The 20,509-nt window shown below is 38.7% G+C and overlaps 1 protein-coding gene across 1 annotated transcript; it reads left to right on the top strand.

Moving 5' to 3' along the window:
* The first annotated feature begins 1,977 nt into the window (after nt 1-1,977).
* On the top strand, nt 1,978-9,972 carry LOC126375508 (carboxypeptidase B-like). The gene is made up of 6 exons (XM_050022473.1): nt 1,978-2,067; nt 4,681-4,890; nt 5,519-5,624; nt 7,397-7,519; nt 8,411-8,599; nt 9,317-9,972. The coding sequence occupies exons 1-6, from the start codon at nt 2,003-2,005 to the stop codon at nt 9,932-9,934; spliced, it is 1,311 nt and encodes a 436-aa protein (XP_049878430.1). The 5' UTR covers nt 1,978-2,002; the 3' UTR covers nt 9,935-9,972.
* The last annotated feature ends 10,537 nt before the right edge of the window (nt 9,973-20,509 follow it).

The following is a 20,509-nucleotide window of genomic DNA, read 5'->3' as shown; positions in this document are numbered from 1 at the left end:
TCGTTCTCCCTATCCATCCATAGGGAAGGTCCGTGCCCCAGCAGTGGGGACGTTAATGGGCTGATGATGAAGACCCAGAGGGGGTGAGGTGGGCGCCCGATACCGATTGGTGCGGGGCTGAGAGTTAGCGTTCTATACGCAGTATTATTGTTTATTCTATGACTGGACCAGAATTCAAATAAGGATATTAATAAGTACGTAAATAACATACATAAACAGCCTATTATATACAGGGTGTTAGTGACACCGTAACGAATATAAAGGTGGGTGATTCAGACCATGACTCTGAGTTGATATCAAGTGGAATTTTTCGTCGCAAAAGTATGGAACTGAAAATAATTTAAAAAAACACAAAAAAAAAATATTATGAATTTTCCGACTCAAAAATTCCACTTGTTATCAACTCAGAATCATGGTCTGAATCATCCCCCTCAGTATTCGTTACGGTGTCACTAACATCCATACCTATTGTATGGCTACCGTATGTACTTGTGCGGGGTGTAAGTGACATCGTAACGATTACTGAGGGGAATGATTCAGCTAATTATTCTGAGTTAATATCAAGTGTAATTTTTCAGCGCAAAAGTATACAATCGAAAATAATTTAAAAAAAACTAAAAAAAAAACATGAATTTTGCGACGGAAAATTCCACTTGATATTAAACTCAGAAGCATGGTCTGAATCATCTCCCTGAGTATTCGTTGTGATGTCACTAATAATTACCAACATTGGTCGAGCAGGCGCCATAGTCCCCCATAGCTCCAGTATCCCGGTCCACTAACCCCCAACCCAATAGCCCAGTTCCCTTTGTTCCCATAATCTGCAATAGTCCTACACGAACCGGGGATTGTCTTTGGGTGCACTCCCATAGTGCATACAGGGATAATCGCCGGTTGGTGTCACACCACATTTAGATTAAACTGTCTTAAGGGGCCTCTACGTGTTGGCTTCGGCCCCACGCACGCCTTCCAAAAGTCCGGGCCTCCATAGGCCCGAGATATGAAAAAGACATACAATAATAATAATAAAAATGTTTATTTAGGTAAAATCTACGACACACAATATACATTTACAACATTGAAATATACACACATTAAATTAATATTTAGTTGGAAAACATAAAGGTAACACTGGCACCTATATACACGCACGTCTCACTGCTTAATCGACCAGAGGAGGTATGGACCATACTCCACTTGTGTTTTATGGCTGTTAAGACGAACGGCTTAACTTGCCTTCCGAAGCAGGGATAAAAATATTTTTATTCAGTAGAAAACATAGTTGGCTGAATCTCAAAATTTCAAGTTTGGTGGCGAAATTTCATATTATTTTTTCGTGAAAAATTGGGTTCCGACATGAAAAAGATCCAAAAGGATCCTCGGTTCCGACATAAAAAAGGAATTTTTCAATTCCCAATTTTCCCAATTTGCCCAATTTTTTACGAAAAAATTATATGACAGTCGCCACCAAACTTGACACATTTTGATATTCACCCCTTACACTTTGAATCGTAAATTTTTACATAACAAAAGTCTCATCCGCCTAAAACTACTGAAAATAGGAAAAGAATCTGCAAGAAAAACCTCGGTACAAGGCCATCGACGTTCTTAAAAAAAAACATAAAATATTGTTATACAAAACGTATCATATTTATTTTATATTTTTCTATAAATAGAAAAGGAATCTATCCCAATAAGACGTTATGTTCGAGTTAATCTCGAGAACCGCTGAATATAATTTCATGTGGTATTTTCTATTATCCTCTGCATATTTCCAAGAAAAGAAACCGGGTCGAGTGGCTAGCAAACATATTAAGAAAGGAATTTGATAATTTTACGTAAGTACTTACATTTCACAATCCTAAAACACATGATCGATCGATCTGTTGTAATGAAATCCCATAGATAAATAATTGAGATAATAAATTTATCTAATTTAGATAACGAAGTATAATTTGGACGAAAAATAATAATTGGTTTGGACGTAGCTGCGGAAGCAACAATGTGGGTTGCTGGTATATTTTTGTTGGCTAGTGTTGTTTTTGCTAAACATGAAATATATGAGGGGTAAGTACTTACTTGTACACTGCATAAAGCACAATGCGACGTCATAGGAAAACGTCATAAAATTTCGGACTTATTATTACGTTTTTTTTTTTACTTTGAGGAGCTCGGTGGCGCAGCGGTAAACGCGCTCGGTCTGCGATTGTTGAAGTTAAGCAACTTTACAATGGCCGGTCATAGGATGGGTGACCACAAAAAAAATGTTTTCATCTCGAGCTCGAGAAGGCACGTTAAGTCGTTGGTCCCGGCTGCATTAGCAGTCGTTAATAACCATCAATCCGCACTGGGCCCGCGTGATGGTTTAAGGCCCGTTCTCCCTATCCATCCATAGGGAAGACCCGTGCCCCAGCAGTGGGGACGTTAATGGGCTGCTGATTATGATGATTACGTTTTTTTGATTACAATTCATAAATAAGTTAAATAGAAAATAGAACAGGGGAGATCGGCCGGAGACTCAAAGTCAGAGGGGGTGACCCTAGGTCTGCGTCTTACCTGGTCCAACGCCTGTCAGTGGCTGTGCAACGGGGCAATGCCGCTAGTGTAATGGGTTCGTTTGGACCAGGTCAGATTCAGTACACTTAAACGCCTAGTTGGCCGTGACGAAGTTACGTATTTTTTTGACAAATTAAACCGTAAGTCTCATTAAATGTCAAATATGATAGTGCGACAGGGTTGTAAAGTGGGTACATGCTATTTCTAATGACTGTAAAGCCCTTAACACGTTCACTGTGTAACTGAACATTAGATATCGACCCCACTCGTACAATGTTATTATGCCATAAACACATTGGAATTTATGTACATAGACACAATTAATAAAAAAAACAATCTGAAAAGCCTCCCGTCGGATTTTCCCATTTTCCCTAGTGCACCACATATGGGACATGAACGTGTTAGTTTCAAATTTATTGCCTCATATGTGGTTCATACACAGTAAACGTGTTAACAACGTGCTATAACGCACACAGGTGGAAATATATGTCGCAGCCGGATCGTATTATCCGTCGTATTGTAATACGGCTAGCCGATTGGCAAAATCGGTCTAGTGCGAGTCGGTCTCACGCACGAAGGGTTCCGTACCATAGACTAGGTAAACAACAGTAGGGACACAAATTTAATATTAATATAATATTCCTACTTAAATTATAATTAAACGTTTAATAAAAACAAAAAGAAACAAAAGTACACGCAAGTAACTATTAAGAAGCTCAATTACAAATGCTCCCTTTTACCACCTCTCGACCGAATGTGCCCATCACGGTCGCAGCGTTACCCCGTTGGATGGCGAGAGAAATATGCTGCGCTAGGTAATGCCCGGACCGGGAGTCGCCACCTTGCTCCCTTAGCCGCTTACCCACCTCTCTGATGTTTAAATTGTTTGATGTTCAAAAAAATATATTGCAACCTTTTTGATATTGAGCAAAAATAGGCAAAAAATTGGCCAAATGCGAGTCGCAGTCGCGCACGAAGAGTTCCGTAACATTATGTATGGATGCCCCTTAAATATTATTTAATTATTAATTTTTAAAGTTAAAAAAAAATGTAAAAAATTAAATGTATAAATAAAATAATAATAATGTAATGTGTATAATGTAGTGTATATGTTTTTAAATATAATAAATATTCTGTAAATATTTCAACGTCTACCTGTTGCCGTTAATAATATCGAACTAAAACAAGCAAAAAAATTATGTTTGTTGTATGGGAACCCCCTTGAATATTTATTTTATTTTGGATTTTACTATTTGTTGTTATATTGGCAACAGAAATGCGTAATTTGTGAACATTTCAGCTATATGACTATCACGGTTCATGAGATACAGCCTGGTGACAGACGGACGGACAGCGGAGTCTTAGTAATAGATAGGGTTTCGTTTTTTTCCCCTGGGGTTCGTAACCCTAAAAATGGGGTTTGGTCTATGGGAGCGCCTTTAAATATTTATTTTATTTAGTTTTTAGTATTTTTTAACATAGCGGCAACAGAAATAGAGGCACAGTCACGAACAATATAATGTACCCACTTTAGGACTCTGTCGCACTAACATATTCGACATTTAGTGAGACTTACAGTTCAATTTGTCAAAAAAGTTAATGTGTCATGGTGCCAAAGTGTATATATATTAATGCTCGTGACCGTACATAATTTGTGAAAATTTCAGCTGTCTAGCTAACGCGGTTCATGAGATTCAGCCTGGTGACAGACAGACGGACGGACAGACAGAGAGCGAATTCTTGGTAATAGGGTTTCGTTATTACCCTTTTAGTACGAAACCCTAAAAACGGGACTGTTATATAATACTGCGGGCCTAATGATGAACCTTATGGTAACAAAGGTCATCACCACCATGTTAAAACCCAAGTCCAAATTCTTGCAGGTTTTGTTGTTACGGTTGTGACAAGGGTGTCCATAAAGTTTATGATATCCGTCTTAGGACATCAAATCAAATCAAAATCTAATATTATTTAACGCAAACGATTTATAACGTATACAAAAACGACTTCGTATTGACATTGGCTACAAGTTGTCTGCTTACTTGTAGCTCTGCCTACCCCATTAGGTATTACGGGCGTGAGGTATGTATGTCATATAAATATTTTTGTACCCATTAATTTCAGACATGCTGTATACCAAGTATCAGTGAAGGATGTAGCTCAAGTTAAGCAGCTGAATGAAATATCTGGTGAAGTTAACGCTGATATATGGTCTCATGCTGTACCTGGTCACCCAGGACAGATCCTGGTCAGCAGAGAACTAAAAGACCTGTTTGAAGAGGCTTTGAGAAGTGCCGGCCTGGATTACACTATTGAAGTGGACAATGTTAAAACGTAAGTCCAAAACCAGTTTTGTTATAATGATGTAACTGTTTAGAACCATGTCAGTTTACAAATTGAAAAATTTGAACCCAATGTCTCACTTATGTCACATACCAGAGTTAATGTGACATGGTTACTTAATACTCGCCACTGTACATTAGTTTATCATTTTAATAACATTTCTCTCCAACATTATTTTGCTACAAGGTGGAGCCTGCACCTTTCCTTATATAATAGGTAAGTACATTATACAGGGTGTCCCATAATGAATGTAATAGTTTTCGAGCTATTTGACCTTGAAGAAAATTTCAAGAAATCGCCACCTTGGGTCAGCTTTTTCGCCGCCATTTCTCCAAATTTGAAGATTTTTTTTCAATTTTCTCGAAAACTATCAGATTTTTACTAGGGCTAAATTTTAATTTTCTTGATGCTTATGACCTAAGCAATCGCCCCCTTAAATATGATGCGATCATTATGGGACACCCTGTATGTCCATTCAGGTGCTGAATGCCAAAAAAGACAACTTGACTCTGGCTGTAAGGTCGCAGGTTCGAATCTAGCATGGGCCTGAACCAATGATTTATGTTTGACCTAGGAAACTATCCAATTATGTATGTATTTTATCCTATTGTCATTCCAGGTTGCTCGACTTAGAAGACCAACTGTTAGCAGAAGCAGCCAGCAAAAGTCCTAACAGAACGAGGAGTTCCGGTCTTGACTTGGACAGAATTTACACCTATGAAGAGGTAAATAATCATCATCATGATCATCAGCCCATTAACGTCCCCACTGCTGGGGCACGGGCCTTCTCTATGGATGGATAGGGAGATCGGGCCTGAAACCACCACGCGGGCCCAGTGCGGATTGATGGTTATTAACGACTGCTAATGCAGCCGGGACCAACGGCTTAACATGCCTTCCGCATGCCTTCCGAAACACGGAGGAGCTCGAGATGAAAACTTTTTTTTTGTGGTCACCCATCCTAAGACTGGCCTCTGCGAAAGTTGCTTTACTTCAACAATCGCAGACCGAGTGCGTTAACCGCTGCGCCACCGAGCTCCTCAATTAAATACTTAATTCAAATTCAAATATGGAAGAGTTAATAAAACAATAGATCCCTAATTAACTTCTAATTTGCCAGGGACAGGACCGAATTGGGTCGTGTACGGTCACGAGCATTAATATGTATACACTTTGGTACCATCTCACATTAACTTTTTTGACAAATTGAACTGTAAGTCTCACTAAATGTCAAATATGTTAGTGCGACAGAGTCCTAAAGTGGGTACATTATATTGCTTATGACTGTACTACGATTAAGATAAATTACGAAATTCTGATTAATACTAAATAAAGACAGATGTAAACTCAGGCCATGTTAGGGGCCTTTGGCGGCTCAATAATAACCCTGACACCAGGGTTGATGAGGTTGGTCATCCACCTCACAATCTACACGATTAAAAGAAGAACTAAGGAAAATCTTTTTCTATTTTCTATTATATAGAAAACGATTGATAGAGTGAGAAACAGTGTGATTAGACAGAGATGTGGTGTAAAAGACGATATAGTGACTATAAAGCGAAAGTTGATGGTAGGGCTGGCAGAGGAAGACCGAGAAGGACTTACGATGACCAAATTGGAAATGTCCTTAGAAAAGGTTCAATACGATCTACTCTGAACCGGCGTGCGTGTATGAAGCGATTGAAGAATGTGGAGGAAGCAAGAGAAGTGTGTCAGGATCGAAGCAAATGGAATTCTATAGTCTCTGCTTACCCCGGTGGGAAATAGGCGTGAGTTTATGTATGTATTTTCTATTTAACTTATTTTTAATCAAGAAAACGTAATAATAAGTCCAACATTTTATCACGTTTTTCTATGACGTCACAGTGTGCTTTTTCATACAAATTCTATAGTAATTTTGTGTTTTGACGTTTAGTAAAAAGTAACTGATTTGAAGTAATTGTCATTACTTCATTATTTCATGTCTGAAATGATGAAGTTCAGTAGGGGTAGCATGCACAACGTGATAAAATTTTGTCACGCTAATTTTATCGATTCTGACGAATTTTATCACGACATAATGTTATCCCTGCTGTTGCAGTTGGTTTGCTGTTTAGGTAAAGTTATCCCAACTGCATCTCAGCTACAATTTTGCAGCTATATACAGTTCAAATGTAGTCAATTGATTATCATACGAAACGTGTATTGTCAATATCAATATAGGACGGCCTCAGTGGTCCAGTGGTTTGAGCGTTGAGCTCACGATCCGGAGGTCCCGGGTTCAAATCTCGGTGGGAACATATTACACTAGGTGGGGACTAGATGGTCCGTGCTTCGGAAGGCACGTTAAGCCGTTGGTCTCGGTTACTACTTACTGATACAAGTTAGTAGTCGTTACATGAGCTATGTTAAGAGCCTTTGGGGGCTCAATAGTTACCCTGACACCAGGGTTAATGGGGTTGGTAATCCACCTCACAATCCATATGGCAGAAGAAGAATAATATCAATATCGCTATAGGTAGACGCATATCTTGAGGAGTTGGCAGCTGCGTATCCCGATGTGGTCACACTGGTACAAGGCGGGCGCAGTTTTGAAGGAAGACCAATAAAGTACCTTAAGATTTCAACCACCAACTTTGAGGTAATTTAAGTAATTTATTTTGTTTTCCTTTGTTACGAGTATTTTTATCCTGTGACATCGTAACGAATACTGAGAGCGATGATTCAGACCATAATTTATGACCTGCCCGAGAAGACAAGCTGAACGTGTTATGTGTTTTGAGTTCAATGTTTAGTTAGTCCAGCATAAAATAACATAACATAACACAAGCCATATCAGGGACCTTTGGCGGGCCAATAATAACCCTGACACCGGGGTTGATGAGGTTGGTAATCCAGGTCACAACCCACACGATAGAAGAAGAAGACCAAGCTTTTTTTTTAGATCAACGTGATAGGTGATGAGCTGGATCGCCACCACTAAAATATTATATGTATACTTTATGTATAATAGCCTCCGTGGTCTAGTAGTTAGAGCGTTAGGCTCACGATATGGAGGTCCGGGTTCGATTCCCGATGGGGACATTGTCGAAACGTGAGACTGTCCTTTGTTTGGTTTTTTTCAAGCTTGAATTACCTGATTGTCTGAAAAAGTAAGATGTAGGGCACATTAAGCCGTTGGTCCCGGCTATCAACCGTAACAACACGTCCACTAACCCACAGTGGAGCAGCGTGGTAGAGTATGCTCCATACCCCCTCCGGTTGATTGAAGGGAGGCAGCAGCAGTGGGACGTATGTAGGCTGTTTATGTTTACGTAGAATAAAATGTAATCCTTGTATTGATAATGCTCTTTATTCCATGGTAATACTTCCGCAATTCTGACTGATGTCATAATAATTCCTTTTTTTTCCCAAACGGATGAGAGTTCAGTGATCCCCATTTATCCAGCCCAATAGTTAATGCCATCCGAGGAAAATCTACATTGTTTTACGAAAAAAAGGCCTTTTTATTTTCATATATCTTTTATTTCAGGATAGAACAAAACCAGTTGTGTTCATGGAGTCCCTGATCCATGCCCGTGAATGGGTTACCCTACCAGTAACTCTCTATGCGATAGAGAAACTGGTGATTGATGTGCAAGAGCAGGACTTAGTTCAAGACATTGACTGGATCATACTGCCCATCGCCAACCCTGATGGCTACGTCTTTACTCATGGTGCTGTAAGTAAACTTAATTTTAATTAAAGCACATAATAACGGGTTCTTACCGCGTTTAAATGGGGATATGAGACTCCCGATATTTCGACACTGTTGCAAGTGCCATGATCACGGGATGACTGATGAGATTGGAGTGGAGTAGGTGAAGCTTGAAACGGCCTAATGTGGTGAAAAAACGTGAGGACACAGTGAGTGCGGTTGGTCGTAGTGAGTTTCGTGCGAGTTCAGATGGTTCCGAACATTCCGATATCAAAAACATAAACAAGCGGCAAAGAAAGAAGGTAGACAGATATGTCTGCCCGTAGAAAATTATGGATCTACCTACTCTACTCCAATCTCATCAGTCATCCCGTGATCATGGCACTTGCAACAGTGTCGAAATATCGGGAGTCTCATATCCCCATTTAAACGCGGTAAGAACCCGTTATTATGTGCTTTACTTTTAATAACCGCGTAAACTTAAAACAATGTATAAACTTAATTATATTTGACTTTTTTCCTCCTTCAGCGTTTATCGCTGATTCTTTCAGATATTATGTTCTCAGACGAGATGCATAACGCTCAAATCAAAACCAAATAATGCTTTCTTAATTTGGGATGGTAATTTTGTGTTACCGTCGAATCTTCGCCATGAAGTGTCAGCTTTAGAACTTAGTCGTTCTGCCAAATATAAGTAGGATAGTAAATAGCTTTAATTAATTATTCCTTTTTATATTTCAGAACCGGTTCTGGCGCAAGAACCGTGCAACGGGCTACATGATCAACGACATCTGCGTCGGAGTGGACCTCAACCGCAACTTTGACATCAACTGGTCATCGCACTCCAGCAACATTGTCTGCTCAGAAATCTTCCACGGTCGAGCTCCTTACTCCGAACCTGAAACAATCGTCATCAGAGACATCATCCGGGAACACATAGACAGAATAGAACTATTTTTAGACATCCACAGTTTTGGCAGCATGATCTTGTACGGCTTCGGTACCGGTATCCTTCCACCAAATGGACTGATCCTCCATTTAGTTGGCGTGCAAATGGCAACGGCGATAGATGCCGTCAAAATGTCCTGGAATCCGAACTATATTGTTGGAAATGTCGCTATGGTGCTGTATGAAGCTTCAGGGAGTGCTCAAGACTACGCTCAGGGGGTTGGTGTGCCTTTGTCCTACACTTACGAGCTTCCAGGACACAGGTTTGGTTCAGGCACTGCCGCTGGATTCTTGGTCGATCCGAACTTCATTGAGCAGGCTGGATTTGAAACCTGGGAAGGTATCAAAGCCGGAGCGAGGTTTGCCAGGAACAATTTTAGGAGAAAGAACGATTTAGACGCGCAATTGTGAACCTAAAGACTTCAATAAATCTTGCTGGATGCCGTATATGTATTGGTTTTAAAAATACAAAAAATAAAATCAATTATAATATTGAAACAATTATGTGTAAATGTATCTATCTCTTTGCACTTTTTCCTGTATGTGTGCTGGAAAAGAACTTTATTAAAATAAGCTAAAATGTGCCGAGTGCTATGCTAGGTTATCAAAATAAAAAAAAAACAACTCAAGTTTTATTGCCGGGCGCTAGGGATTCACTCAGTCTACAACCTGTGGTCTACAAACGAGTATAATAGGCTACTTGACAACCTAGTCAAATGATATACTTTTTACGAAACGTTAAAACGAAAGTTTTCTTTAGAGTTTGTGAACGAAAGTTTTCTGTGCTGTCCTGGGACGTCAACAATAAAAGCGGTCAAACGTGTCGCATTTTCATTGGTACCTACTCAATAGGGTCGTGTACAGTCATGAGTAATATCATGTACCTACTTTAGAACCCTGTCGCATTATCATATTTGACATTTAATGAGACTTACGGTTTAATTTATCAAAAAAGTTAATGTGACATGGTATCAAAGTGTATACACATTAGTACTCGTGACCGTGCTAGGTCCAAGATAAATTAAGAAATTCGGATGGCTACATAAAGACAGATCTAAAACTAACGAAAAACACTTTCTTTTTTCTATTTAACTTATTTATGAATTGTAGTCAAGAATAACGCAAATAAGTCCGACATTTTATCACGTTTTTCTATGACGTCGCAGTGTGCTTTTTCCATATTGATTTTTTGATTTGACGTTTAGTAAAAAGTAACTAATTCGACTAGCTGGAAATTAGCCCATTCATAAATAAGATTCGAAAATAAGTCGAGAAGTTAGACTTAGACTGGTGTCTATTTCCAGATTGGCATTTTATAATTTACCTTTGACCCAGTTAATTACCCTACTCACAGGAATTATACATATAGGGGAAGGTATCCAGAACCAGAAAATTAAAAAAAAAAACTGTGCCAAACAATATACCGTAAGTACATAGTTTGCCTTTCTATCTAGACAATATCATCCATAAAATTGACCCCCCTTAAGGACGATACAGTAAAGATTGTCGTAAACCAAACTATCCGAGTTGTTGGGAAAATAATGAACTTTTTACTACATCGTAAAGTGACCCGGCCTAGTATCACTTACGGTCGGATCATTTTTCTGTGCCCGAAGTAAATCTGGGGTCTCATGCAAATAACATCACATAATCGAGCCTATTAGGGTAGGCAGACCACGGGATTCCACTTCTTCTATCGTGTGGGTTGTGAGGTAGAGTACCAACCTTAACAACCCTGGTATCAGGGTTACTACTGAGCCGTCAAAGCCCCTGACATGGTTCATGTAACGACTACTTACAACAATAAGTAGTAACCGAGACCAACGGCTTAACGTGCCTTCCGAAGTACGGATCATCTTACTTTCGGACAATCAGGTGATCAGCCTGTAATGTCCTAACCAAACTAGGGACTACGTCCTCACCGGGAATCGAACCCAGAACCTCCGGATCGTGAGTCCAACGCTCAACCACTGGACCACGGGAGTCGTAAGGGATTCCACTTGCAAAGATCCTGACGCACTACTTTCATATCTCAAAGTCTCAGCAAGATATGGTTGCCTCCTGACCTGGTATTTCTCTGAAACATCCTGAATTTGATCAAGGTTTGAACAGCTAGGCTTTCCACTGCCGACTCCACTTACATTCATTAAATATCTCTCCTTAATTCATTTAGTGATATTCTTATAAAGTGACTTCGTTAAAGTCTCCGTTGGGAATCTAATCTGGGCCTCCAGATCGTGAGCCGAGGACTCTAACCAGTGGATTCTGGAGGCTGGCACTTAGTAGTAGCAGTGAACCCCCTGTATTTTAGTCGTAAAAACTTTTACATGATTCTAGTTTTATGCGGCAGTTCTGTGAAGCGTGCGCCCTTTGCAGGGTTGCAGGTAAGGACACTGATGATATTGCTGAAAATTAAGACATACACGTAAATAGCCTAACGTCCTTCTGCTGGGCACACACTTCCCCCATAAACCGGTGAGGGTAAGGAGATAGTTCACTGCGGGTTGGTGTGGAGGGATTTGGGCATTCAACCAAGTCCCCAGCTAAATACTTTCTTTCTTTCTTTCTGTCTTTATTTCTTTCTGTCTTTCTTTCTTTCTTTCTTTCTTTCTTTCTTTCTTTCTTTCTTTCTTTCTTTCTTTCTTTCTTTCTTTCTTTCTTTCTTTCTTTCTTTCTTTCCAGCCGCCCAAAGACCTTAAAATAAACGCCCATCCAATGATTGACCGCTTTCGATATTCATCATCTCCCTAGCATTATCCTGTTTCCACAGGGTCCACTGAATGGGAACGGAACGGGACTACTGTCCAAGAACTAACTAACTTTGTTTGGTAAGCCCGCATAACATGTGCATAAAAGTATACAATAAGTTACCTGAAAAAAATTTAAATTGACCTACTAAGATGACTTGTAAGTTACGCGAATGGCTAATTACTAATAGTTTTTATAGTATAGGGGAATTTTTGAACTTTTAATATTTACTTGCTAATAATAGTTAGCAGGATAGAGATTCTGTGACACTGACTTATACCATTTTGTGACTCTGTACCTACTATCCTAAGCGAATAAATTATTTCTGATTTCCCCTTACCTAACCTGAAGATTTGTCAAGTCCGGTTTCTTTACAGAAACGAAGGCCTGTCTGACTTTCCAACCCAAAGGGAAAACCATCCCAAATACAGGTTAGATCACATACTTACCTCCGAAAATACATTTCGCGGGTACTATGTGGGTTTCCTCACGATGTTTTTCTTCACAGTTGAGCACGGGATAATTATGTCAGATCCCAAATTCCAAAACCATTAGCGTAGACTCGTGCTGGATTTGAACCTACGATCCCACAATGAGAGCCAAGCGGCTCTCGACATTGTTTTGAACATGAATTTAACACAAAATCTTATCGATATAATCGGTTTCTCATCAACGTTTCCCGACTCTATTTCTCGCAAACGCGAATAGAATACTCGGAATTGGAAATTGATCCGCAGTGAGCTGAAGTTTCTTCCAAGAACGATGAGAAAATTCCAATTAGAGCGTCTACATGCACCACGAAGCACGGAGGAATATGTAAATTTTCATAAGATCTTTCGACTTAATTTATGGAGTTCACGGGTGAAGTAATTGTCTTTGGGATGTGGAATTATTAATTAACATACCTACACAGATGAAAAATATTTTGTATTAGAGACTTTGCGATGCAAAGCTCGCTATTAGTAGCAACTGGGCTATTAAAATATAAAGGTGAGATTATAAAGGTATTGTAGAGATGGATACTTGTCATTATCATAGAGTCATCATAGAGTTATCATAGAGTTATCATAGAGTTATCATAGAGTTATCATAGAGTCATCATAGACTCATCGTAATCGTAAATCACAGTCTGATATATTTTTTATAAACAAAAGCTCGCAACAGACACGCTAGTTTCAATCAAGGTAAAAAGTATACTTAAAGGTTTTAAGGTCTTAAAGGGGACTACTTTGGACGCCATCCCATTCGCGTCAGGGTTCTGCGGGTCGGAAGGCAAGAGGGATACCATTGCCCTATTTTTCCCTAAAGAAGTAGCATGCAGAATGCTACACCGATAAAAATGTGGCTCTTAAATTAGTGATGAAAGGTTTTATTAAAGAAAAACACATCAGAATCAAATTTCTAACAATGCGCTTAAAAGATGTATGTGATTTGTACAGTCATGAGCAATATAATGTACCCACTTTAGGACTCTGTCGCACTATAATATTTTACATTTAGTGAGACTTACAGTTCAATTTGTCAAAAAAGTTAATGTGACATGGTACCAAAGTGTATACATTTTAATGCTCGTGACCGTACAGGGGCCTTAGCCAAGTTAAAAACGATTATGACATTGACAGTAATAGAGATAAAAATGTATATGGGATTGATTAAATATCACTTTAAATTGATATTTAAAGTGATATTTAAATCCAACAAAAATATTTTCATGTAAAATGTTGCCAAGAACAGATCATAAGTCTAGCTTCTAACTCTACACGCTTTAACTATATAACACTAATAGTAAACAAATATTGCTATTAACTCTAACTATAAGTACCTATTGCTCTTTTGAAAATTCAATTCCAACACCCGACGGAGTATCGAGCTTCATAATATTACCAATCTCGATCCAGACTTATGAAGAAACTAAAAAGAAAAACTCAATAACAATTCAAGTTGAAATCTTTCCTATTTCTTTGTATAGGACTGAACTACATAGCGATGTTAAATACCCCTATTGCATTTTATTTCAACTTGCTTCTTTGCTGTGAATAGAAAGAAATCAGTTGTTTTAAGCTGACCGAAATTCTTCCGCATTGTACGCGCTGTCCGCATTTCTCCTAAGTAAATAATAAATCTTTATTTCCTGTACAAAATACATGAAAATAGTAAACATTGCAAAAGGAACCAGAAGGTAATATTTATAGGGGCTGAAGCCAAAATAATGATACCCTGTTCAGTTGGCCTCCACTTCCAGAAAGTTATGTTCAAAACTATTATGTTAATGGTATATGGAATTGCAATCACTATTATTTGAATTTGAATATATTACAGAACAGATAAGGTAAAAAAATATTGATCACGTCATAAGAATTTTGAATTCGGAATTCGGCGCGTAATGTCATTTGCTTTTATTCCCTAATGTATTATCAGCTCTTAGTGATATAAGGAAATAGGGTTGTCACAAATTTACATTAAAAGTTCGAGTTAAAAAACTTTTTATATTGACCGTCCTGTAAGAAAATTTAACCTTTCCGATAATCGAGCGAGTCTCTAAAGAATATTCAGTTATTGGAACAATTTTAATAAAACTTTAGCAGGACTGTACGGTTCGAATTATGAAAATTACTAGACTATTCGAAAAAGACTGTTCGAGTCGAAATGGAAACTTTTTTGTGCATTTTTGTAGAGTTTCTGCGGGCTTCGACGGAATTTAACATAACATAACCTCACAAGTACATCCTAATTGGAGTGGTCAGAGGTACATCCATCGCAAGATGAACTGAAAACACCATACCGAGCTTTCTGTTAGACCAATATGATAGGTGGTGAGCCGTATCGCCGTCTATAATGTTCGAGACAACTGTGTTAGTGTGTTTTGTTAGTGTTCAGTCGCTTACTACTTCTATTTAGATAACTGGGTTAGTTAAGAAACAATTTCGTCGAAGAGTGTACATCAATGTGCCTTTGCTACGGAGGTGATAAACGTCCTGGCAGGGTCGCCATAAGAAGCTATGACTTAGCTTTGTCGGAAAAGTGTATGACTGTTTAGTTATAGTGTATAGGTTCTTTAGGAATATTAAGAGAAACACATGTTAACTGTTTAACGTCAGAAGATATACTGAATAAAAAAGTGTCTTAAAAACTAAGGCTACATAAATTGGGTTACATGCGCACTCCTTATTTTAAGAGTGCATTAAAGTATGATCAACACAACGACAACCCGTATTGGAACAGCGTGGTGGAGTATGCTCCATACCCCCTCCGGGTGATTGAGGGGAGGCCTGTGCTCAGTAGTGGGACGTATACATATTATGGCTGTTTATTTATGTATGCATCCATCATGTGACTTTGTCACACCTACGCCACACATCATAGGCCATTTTTTTTAAATTTAAATTAGATATTTATTAATTACGCTCACATAGCAACCGAGGACATAGCCAAGTTGCATAATGATCCTGATTTATGCACTCATTTTTTTTATGGATGTGAGTGCGGACTTGCGCCAATGATTTATTAATTTGTCTTGAGTGCAGTTTTCACTAACACCGTTTGCTCAACTGTTATAGACGGCGAGACGGTTCTCCACCTATCACGTTGGTCTAACAGAAAACTCGGTGAGGCGTGGGTACTTAGCTCATCTTGCGATGGATGTACCTCTGAATAGCTCAATTGGGATATAGCCATTGTTTTAAGTTTACGCGGTTATTATCATAATTATATGGGTTATATCCCTATTTAAATGCGGTAAGAACCCGTTATTATGTGTTTTAATTTTGGGATATAGCCTTCAAAATAAAGAAATCGGAATCATTAACTACATGCATAAACTTGTTGAAGATCGTCATTTTTCAAGGTGTTATTATGCCTGAGGAGAAGAAATGACATGAAATTAAAAAGCAACACATCTTTTAATCGATGTAGGTATACCACCATCACCATCATCAGCCCATTAACGTCCCCACTGCTGGGGCACGGGCCTTCCCTATGGATGGATAGGGAGATCACGCGGGCCCAGTGCGGATTGAGCGGATTGATGGTTGTTAACGACTGCTATTGCAATCGGGACCAACGGCTTAACGTGCCTTCCGAGGCACGGAGGAGCTCGACATGAAAACTTTTTTTTTGTGGTCACCCATCCTATGACCGGCCTTTGCGGAAGTTGCTTAACTTCAACAATCGCAGATCGAGCGCGTTTACCGCTGCGCCACCAAGCTCCTCGTAGGTATACATTATAAGTTATTTTCAATTTAGTCAGATGATAATACTTCAGTAATATACAGTATGACATAGTTGTACTCAAAAGTCTCTAAAACGCAGGTGAACTCTCCAATTGAATAATATTTTGATAAGAATCATTTCATTACGAGTGAATCCAATAATCTCACCTTTTCATTTCCCTGAGGATTTTCGAGATCTTCCGTTGAATTTGATTTGACTGAACGCAGTCATTCAAATTCTTTAATAATTTTCTTTCTTTGGTACAAGGTGTGACGGGTTAGCGGATTTATTTCACATTAAAACAGTGGGTTCTTCTCTTCTTCTTTTGTGGGTTCCTCATACTATTTGAGTCAACAAACATTATTGGTTTAGTTATAATATTATTTACAATATAACCTTTGCGCATCGTTTAACGGCACAATCCTAGTGTTATTTTCCCTAAAGTCCGGATAGCAGAAAACTTATAAAAACTTATTTTTAATCAAAACTGCTTTTTTCCAAATCATGTCTGTTTTGTTTTTCGTAACTCATCCTTCAGACGGGATATAAAACTCAATCATTTTTCTCCCCGTTTTATAGCAATTTATGACGAATTTTAGCTGGACAGTATAACAGTGCTGCCTCCTACATTTGAGCTTCCAGTTTTTACCCTCATTGGTACGGAGCTGAGAGTATCATCCAACATCAAAATAAACGCCAAAGTATCTACATTTATACCACTCTCCAATAATATAGGTCATATAATATTTTTTTATACCCGCGAGAGGTATGATCAAAATTTTAAATTTTATTGATTCCTACGCGCCCTGTGCATAAAGGCGAAGGTAATGTAGGCGGTAATTTTCTGTCTGTACATTTTATTATTTGATCTTTTTGATATAAGGATGATAGGGCCTTAGGCAAGTTGCAATCGATTATGACAATCAACAGTCATCATCCCCCTAGCATTATCGCATTTTTTCACAGGGTCCGCTTACCTGAAGATTTGACAGGTCCGGTTTTTTACAGAAGCGACTGCCTGTTTGACCATCAAACCCGCGTAGGAAAAACCAGCCCGATACAGATTAGGTCACATACCTCCGAAAATGCATTTCTCGGGAATGTAGGTTACCTCACGATGTTTTCCTTTGCTGGATTCGAACCTGCGACCTCAAAGTGAGAGGCAAGCGTTCTGCCAACTAGGCTACGATTTATTTTACGGCTAATTAGTAATGTCAGCAAAAGCTAACTCTGACCTTTAGAAAACACGACCTATCTTCGTAAATGTAGGTTATCAATTTTTCCTTTCAGCACTGCGAAATTGGCGGATGCCTTCGGGGTATTTTCGTTTCCAATATCAGAATTCCATTTAATTATTCTCGGTACAGTGCTCCTCCAGTAACAAGCTCGTCAAATTGTATTTCCATATCTACTACTGAACATCCTGCAGCGTTCAATCTACGTGTCAATCTATACAGGATGTAAGTGACACTGTAGCAAAAAAGAAATGAACGTTTACTTACTGTGTTCTTGTGGTACACCTGCTTGCTTCTCAAGCCGTGCTACCCAACTTCGGCCAACGATCTCCGTGGTCCAGTGGTTGAGCGTTGGGCTCACGATCCGGATGTCCCGGGTTCGATTCCTGGTATCACAAAAATTACTTTGTGCTCCCTAGTATGGATAGGACATTACAGGCCCAGTGCGGAAGCTGTTCCTTGTGTATAGTGAATAAATTCGTTTCTCCTTGGACTCATTGAGTTTCCTTTCAATCTCCAAACCTACTTTCGTAACATTATGTTATATTTGTAGTGTTGTACAAGCACACATCCATACACACAGCCATTACGACCAACAAGCGACTGTGACATACGGCCGGTGCAAACTGTCAACATATAAAATTACATTTGTCCTGCCCTTGTGGTTACACAGTGCGAAATACATTTCCATCCCAGCTAGTGTGTAACACACGATTATTTCGTGTGGGGAACAGAATTTGAAATACTTATATTATGAAGAAGATGCCTTTATTATGACATTGTATCAACAGTGGCTGCAAGTCGTCTTTAGATTACTTGTGGCTCTGCCTACCCCATTATGGATTCTATCGTGTGGGTTGTGAAGTGGAGTACCAACCTCATCAACCCTGGTGTCAGGGTTACTATTGAGCCGCCAAAGGCGCCAAAGGCTCATGTAACAACTACTTACTTACATCAGTAAGTAGTAACCGGGACCAACGGCTTTACCTGCCTTCCGAAGCACGGATCATCTTACTTTCGGACAATCAGGTGATCAGCCAGATCAGCCTGTAATGTCCTAACCAAACTAGGGAACACAAATAAATTTTTGTGATATGTCCCGACCGGGAATCGAACCCAGGACCTCTGGAGGTCGAGGTCGTCTGATAAGGGATTAGGGGTGTGAGTTTATGTATGTATAGCACTATTATGTAGCCATGAGGCGGATAGTATCATCATAGTGGAAAGTGGACCATTAAAAAAATACGTTTAGATAAACGTCATATCAAAAATCAGCCAGTGTTATTATTATTAAAGAGTTACAGATAATTATAAAGGGAAAGCGTCCTACCAAAAATGATGAATCTATACGGGCGATAGGCTGATCCCCTATCACCACACGGTTCATCATTATCCATCTTAGGACTATGTATCAAAAGTGGCTGCAAATAGTCTTCTGATTATTTGTGGCTCTGCCCACCCCTTCGGGGAACATGGGCGTGAGTTTATGTATGTATGTTATAGATATTTAATAGCTGAAATGTAAGCTTAAAATAGGGTAGTTTCACAAAACGGATACGGAAACAGAGTACCAGCGGTCGCTCTAACTACTAGACCACGGAGGCTTTTACTGGACACACGCTATGTCCGTATAACACAATGTTGTACTAATAACGAATTACATAAAATTATGTTCAGGCTAACTATTGTGAAAGTGAGTATAATTTACATTGACCATTGCAGGCAGACGTACAGTCGTGTATGGATTAGTTAACAGTCACCTGTGGTATATTGCCCGTTTTAAGCCAAAAGCACACAGAGGATGAATTGGCATACAAAACTCACGCCTGTTTTTCACCGGGGTAAGCAGATACTAAGAAAAGTGGAGCTGGGTAAGAAAAGAGAATTAGTATCACATAATTACGCCAATTACGTCAGAAAGAGATACATTGTACGAGCATATCTGAACTATGATGGATTTTATGGTATAGATATACGTAGTATTTCTAATGAAAAATACATAAATTTTCCGTCGCAAAATTCATGTAATTTTTTAAATTATTTTTAGTTCTATACTTTTCAATGGAAAATTACACTTGAATAATGAGCTGAATCATCCCTCTCAGTATCTGTTACGGTGTCACTGTACAAGTACATACAAGTAGCCATACAAATAGATAGGGTGTTAGTGACATCGTAACAAATACTGAAGGGGATGATTCAGAGTTGACATCAAGCGGATTTACCTGTCGGAAAATTAATGATAATTTTGGTGTGTTTTTAAATTATTTTCCGTTCTATACTTTTGAAACGGAAAATTCTACTTGATATCAACTCAGAATCATGGCCTGAATCATGCCTTACATTTTTAGTTACGATGTCACTAACACCCTGTATATTAGATACATCGGTGGAGACTGTTTTGGCCTAATGTATTTAATTATAAGTTTGTATCTATTGTGCAAGCTGTTTGTTACCTTAATAAAGAAAAATAAATAAATAAAATAAAAATAATTAGTATTATAATTTTTTAAAACTTCAAATTAGGTAAATTTTCCTTTATCATCATTAATTCACTTACTAACTACTAAGTACCTTCAGAAAAACAGAAAGTAAAATAAAGAAGAATGCTATTTAACTACTGCAAATCCTTGCAAAGCTGATTGGATTTCTTTTAAAATCTTTAGCTGCACTGATGCACAGAGTATTCTAAATTCATTGCATAGTTGGGGCTTTTGGATTACTCTGCATTACCATTCGGGTTTGTTGGAAAGTTGTGCAAGGTGGCGCAGTGAGGAGCAGAGATGCTATCGAT

The sequence above is a fragment of the Pectinophora gossypiella genome, chromosome 19 (genome assembly GCF_024362695.1).
Source record: "Pectinophora gossypiella chromosome 19, ilPecGoss1.1, whole genome shotgun sequence".
NCBI classification, from domain to species: Eukaryota; Metazoa; Arthropoda; class Insecta; order Lepidoptera; family Gelechiidae; genus Pectinophora; species Pectinophora gossypiella.
The sequence above is the reverse complement of the archived record's forward strand: the minus strand, read 5'-3'. Positions and strand labels throughout refer to the sequence as shown.

Coding starts and splice junctions, on each gene's coding strand:
- LOC126375508 (XM_050022473.1), top strand. CDS start 2,003: ATGTGGGTTGCTGGTATATTTTTGTTGGCTAGTGTTGTTTTTGCTAAA. Junction 7,520..8,410: donor TTTCAACCACCAACTTTGAG/GTAATTTAAGTA, acceptor CTTTTATTTCAG/GATAGAACAAAACCAGTTGT. Junction 8,600..9,316: donor ACGTCTTTACTCATGGTGCT/GTAAGTAAACTT, acceptor TTTATATTTCAG/AACCGGTTCTGGCGCAAGAA.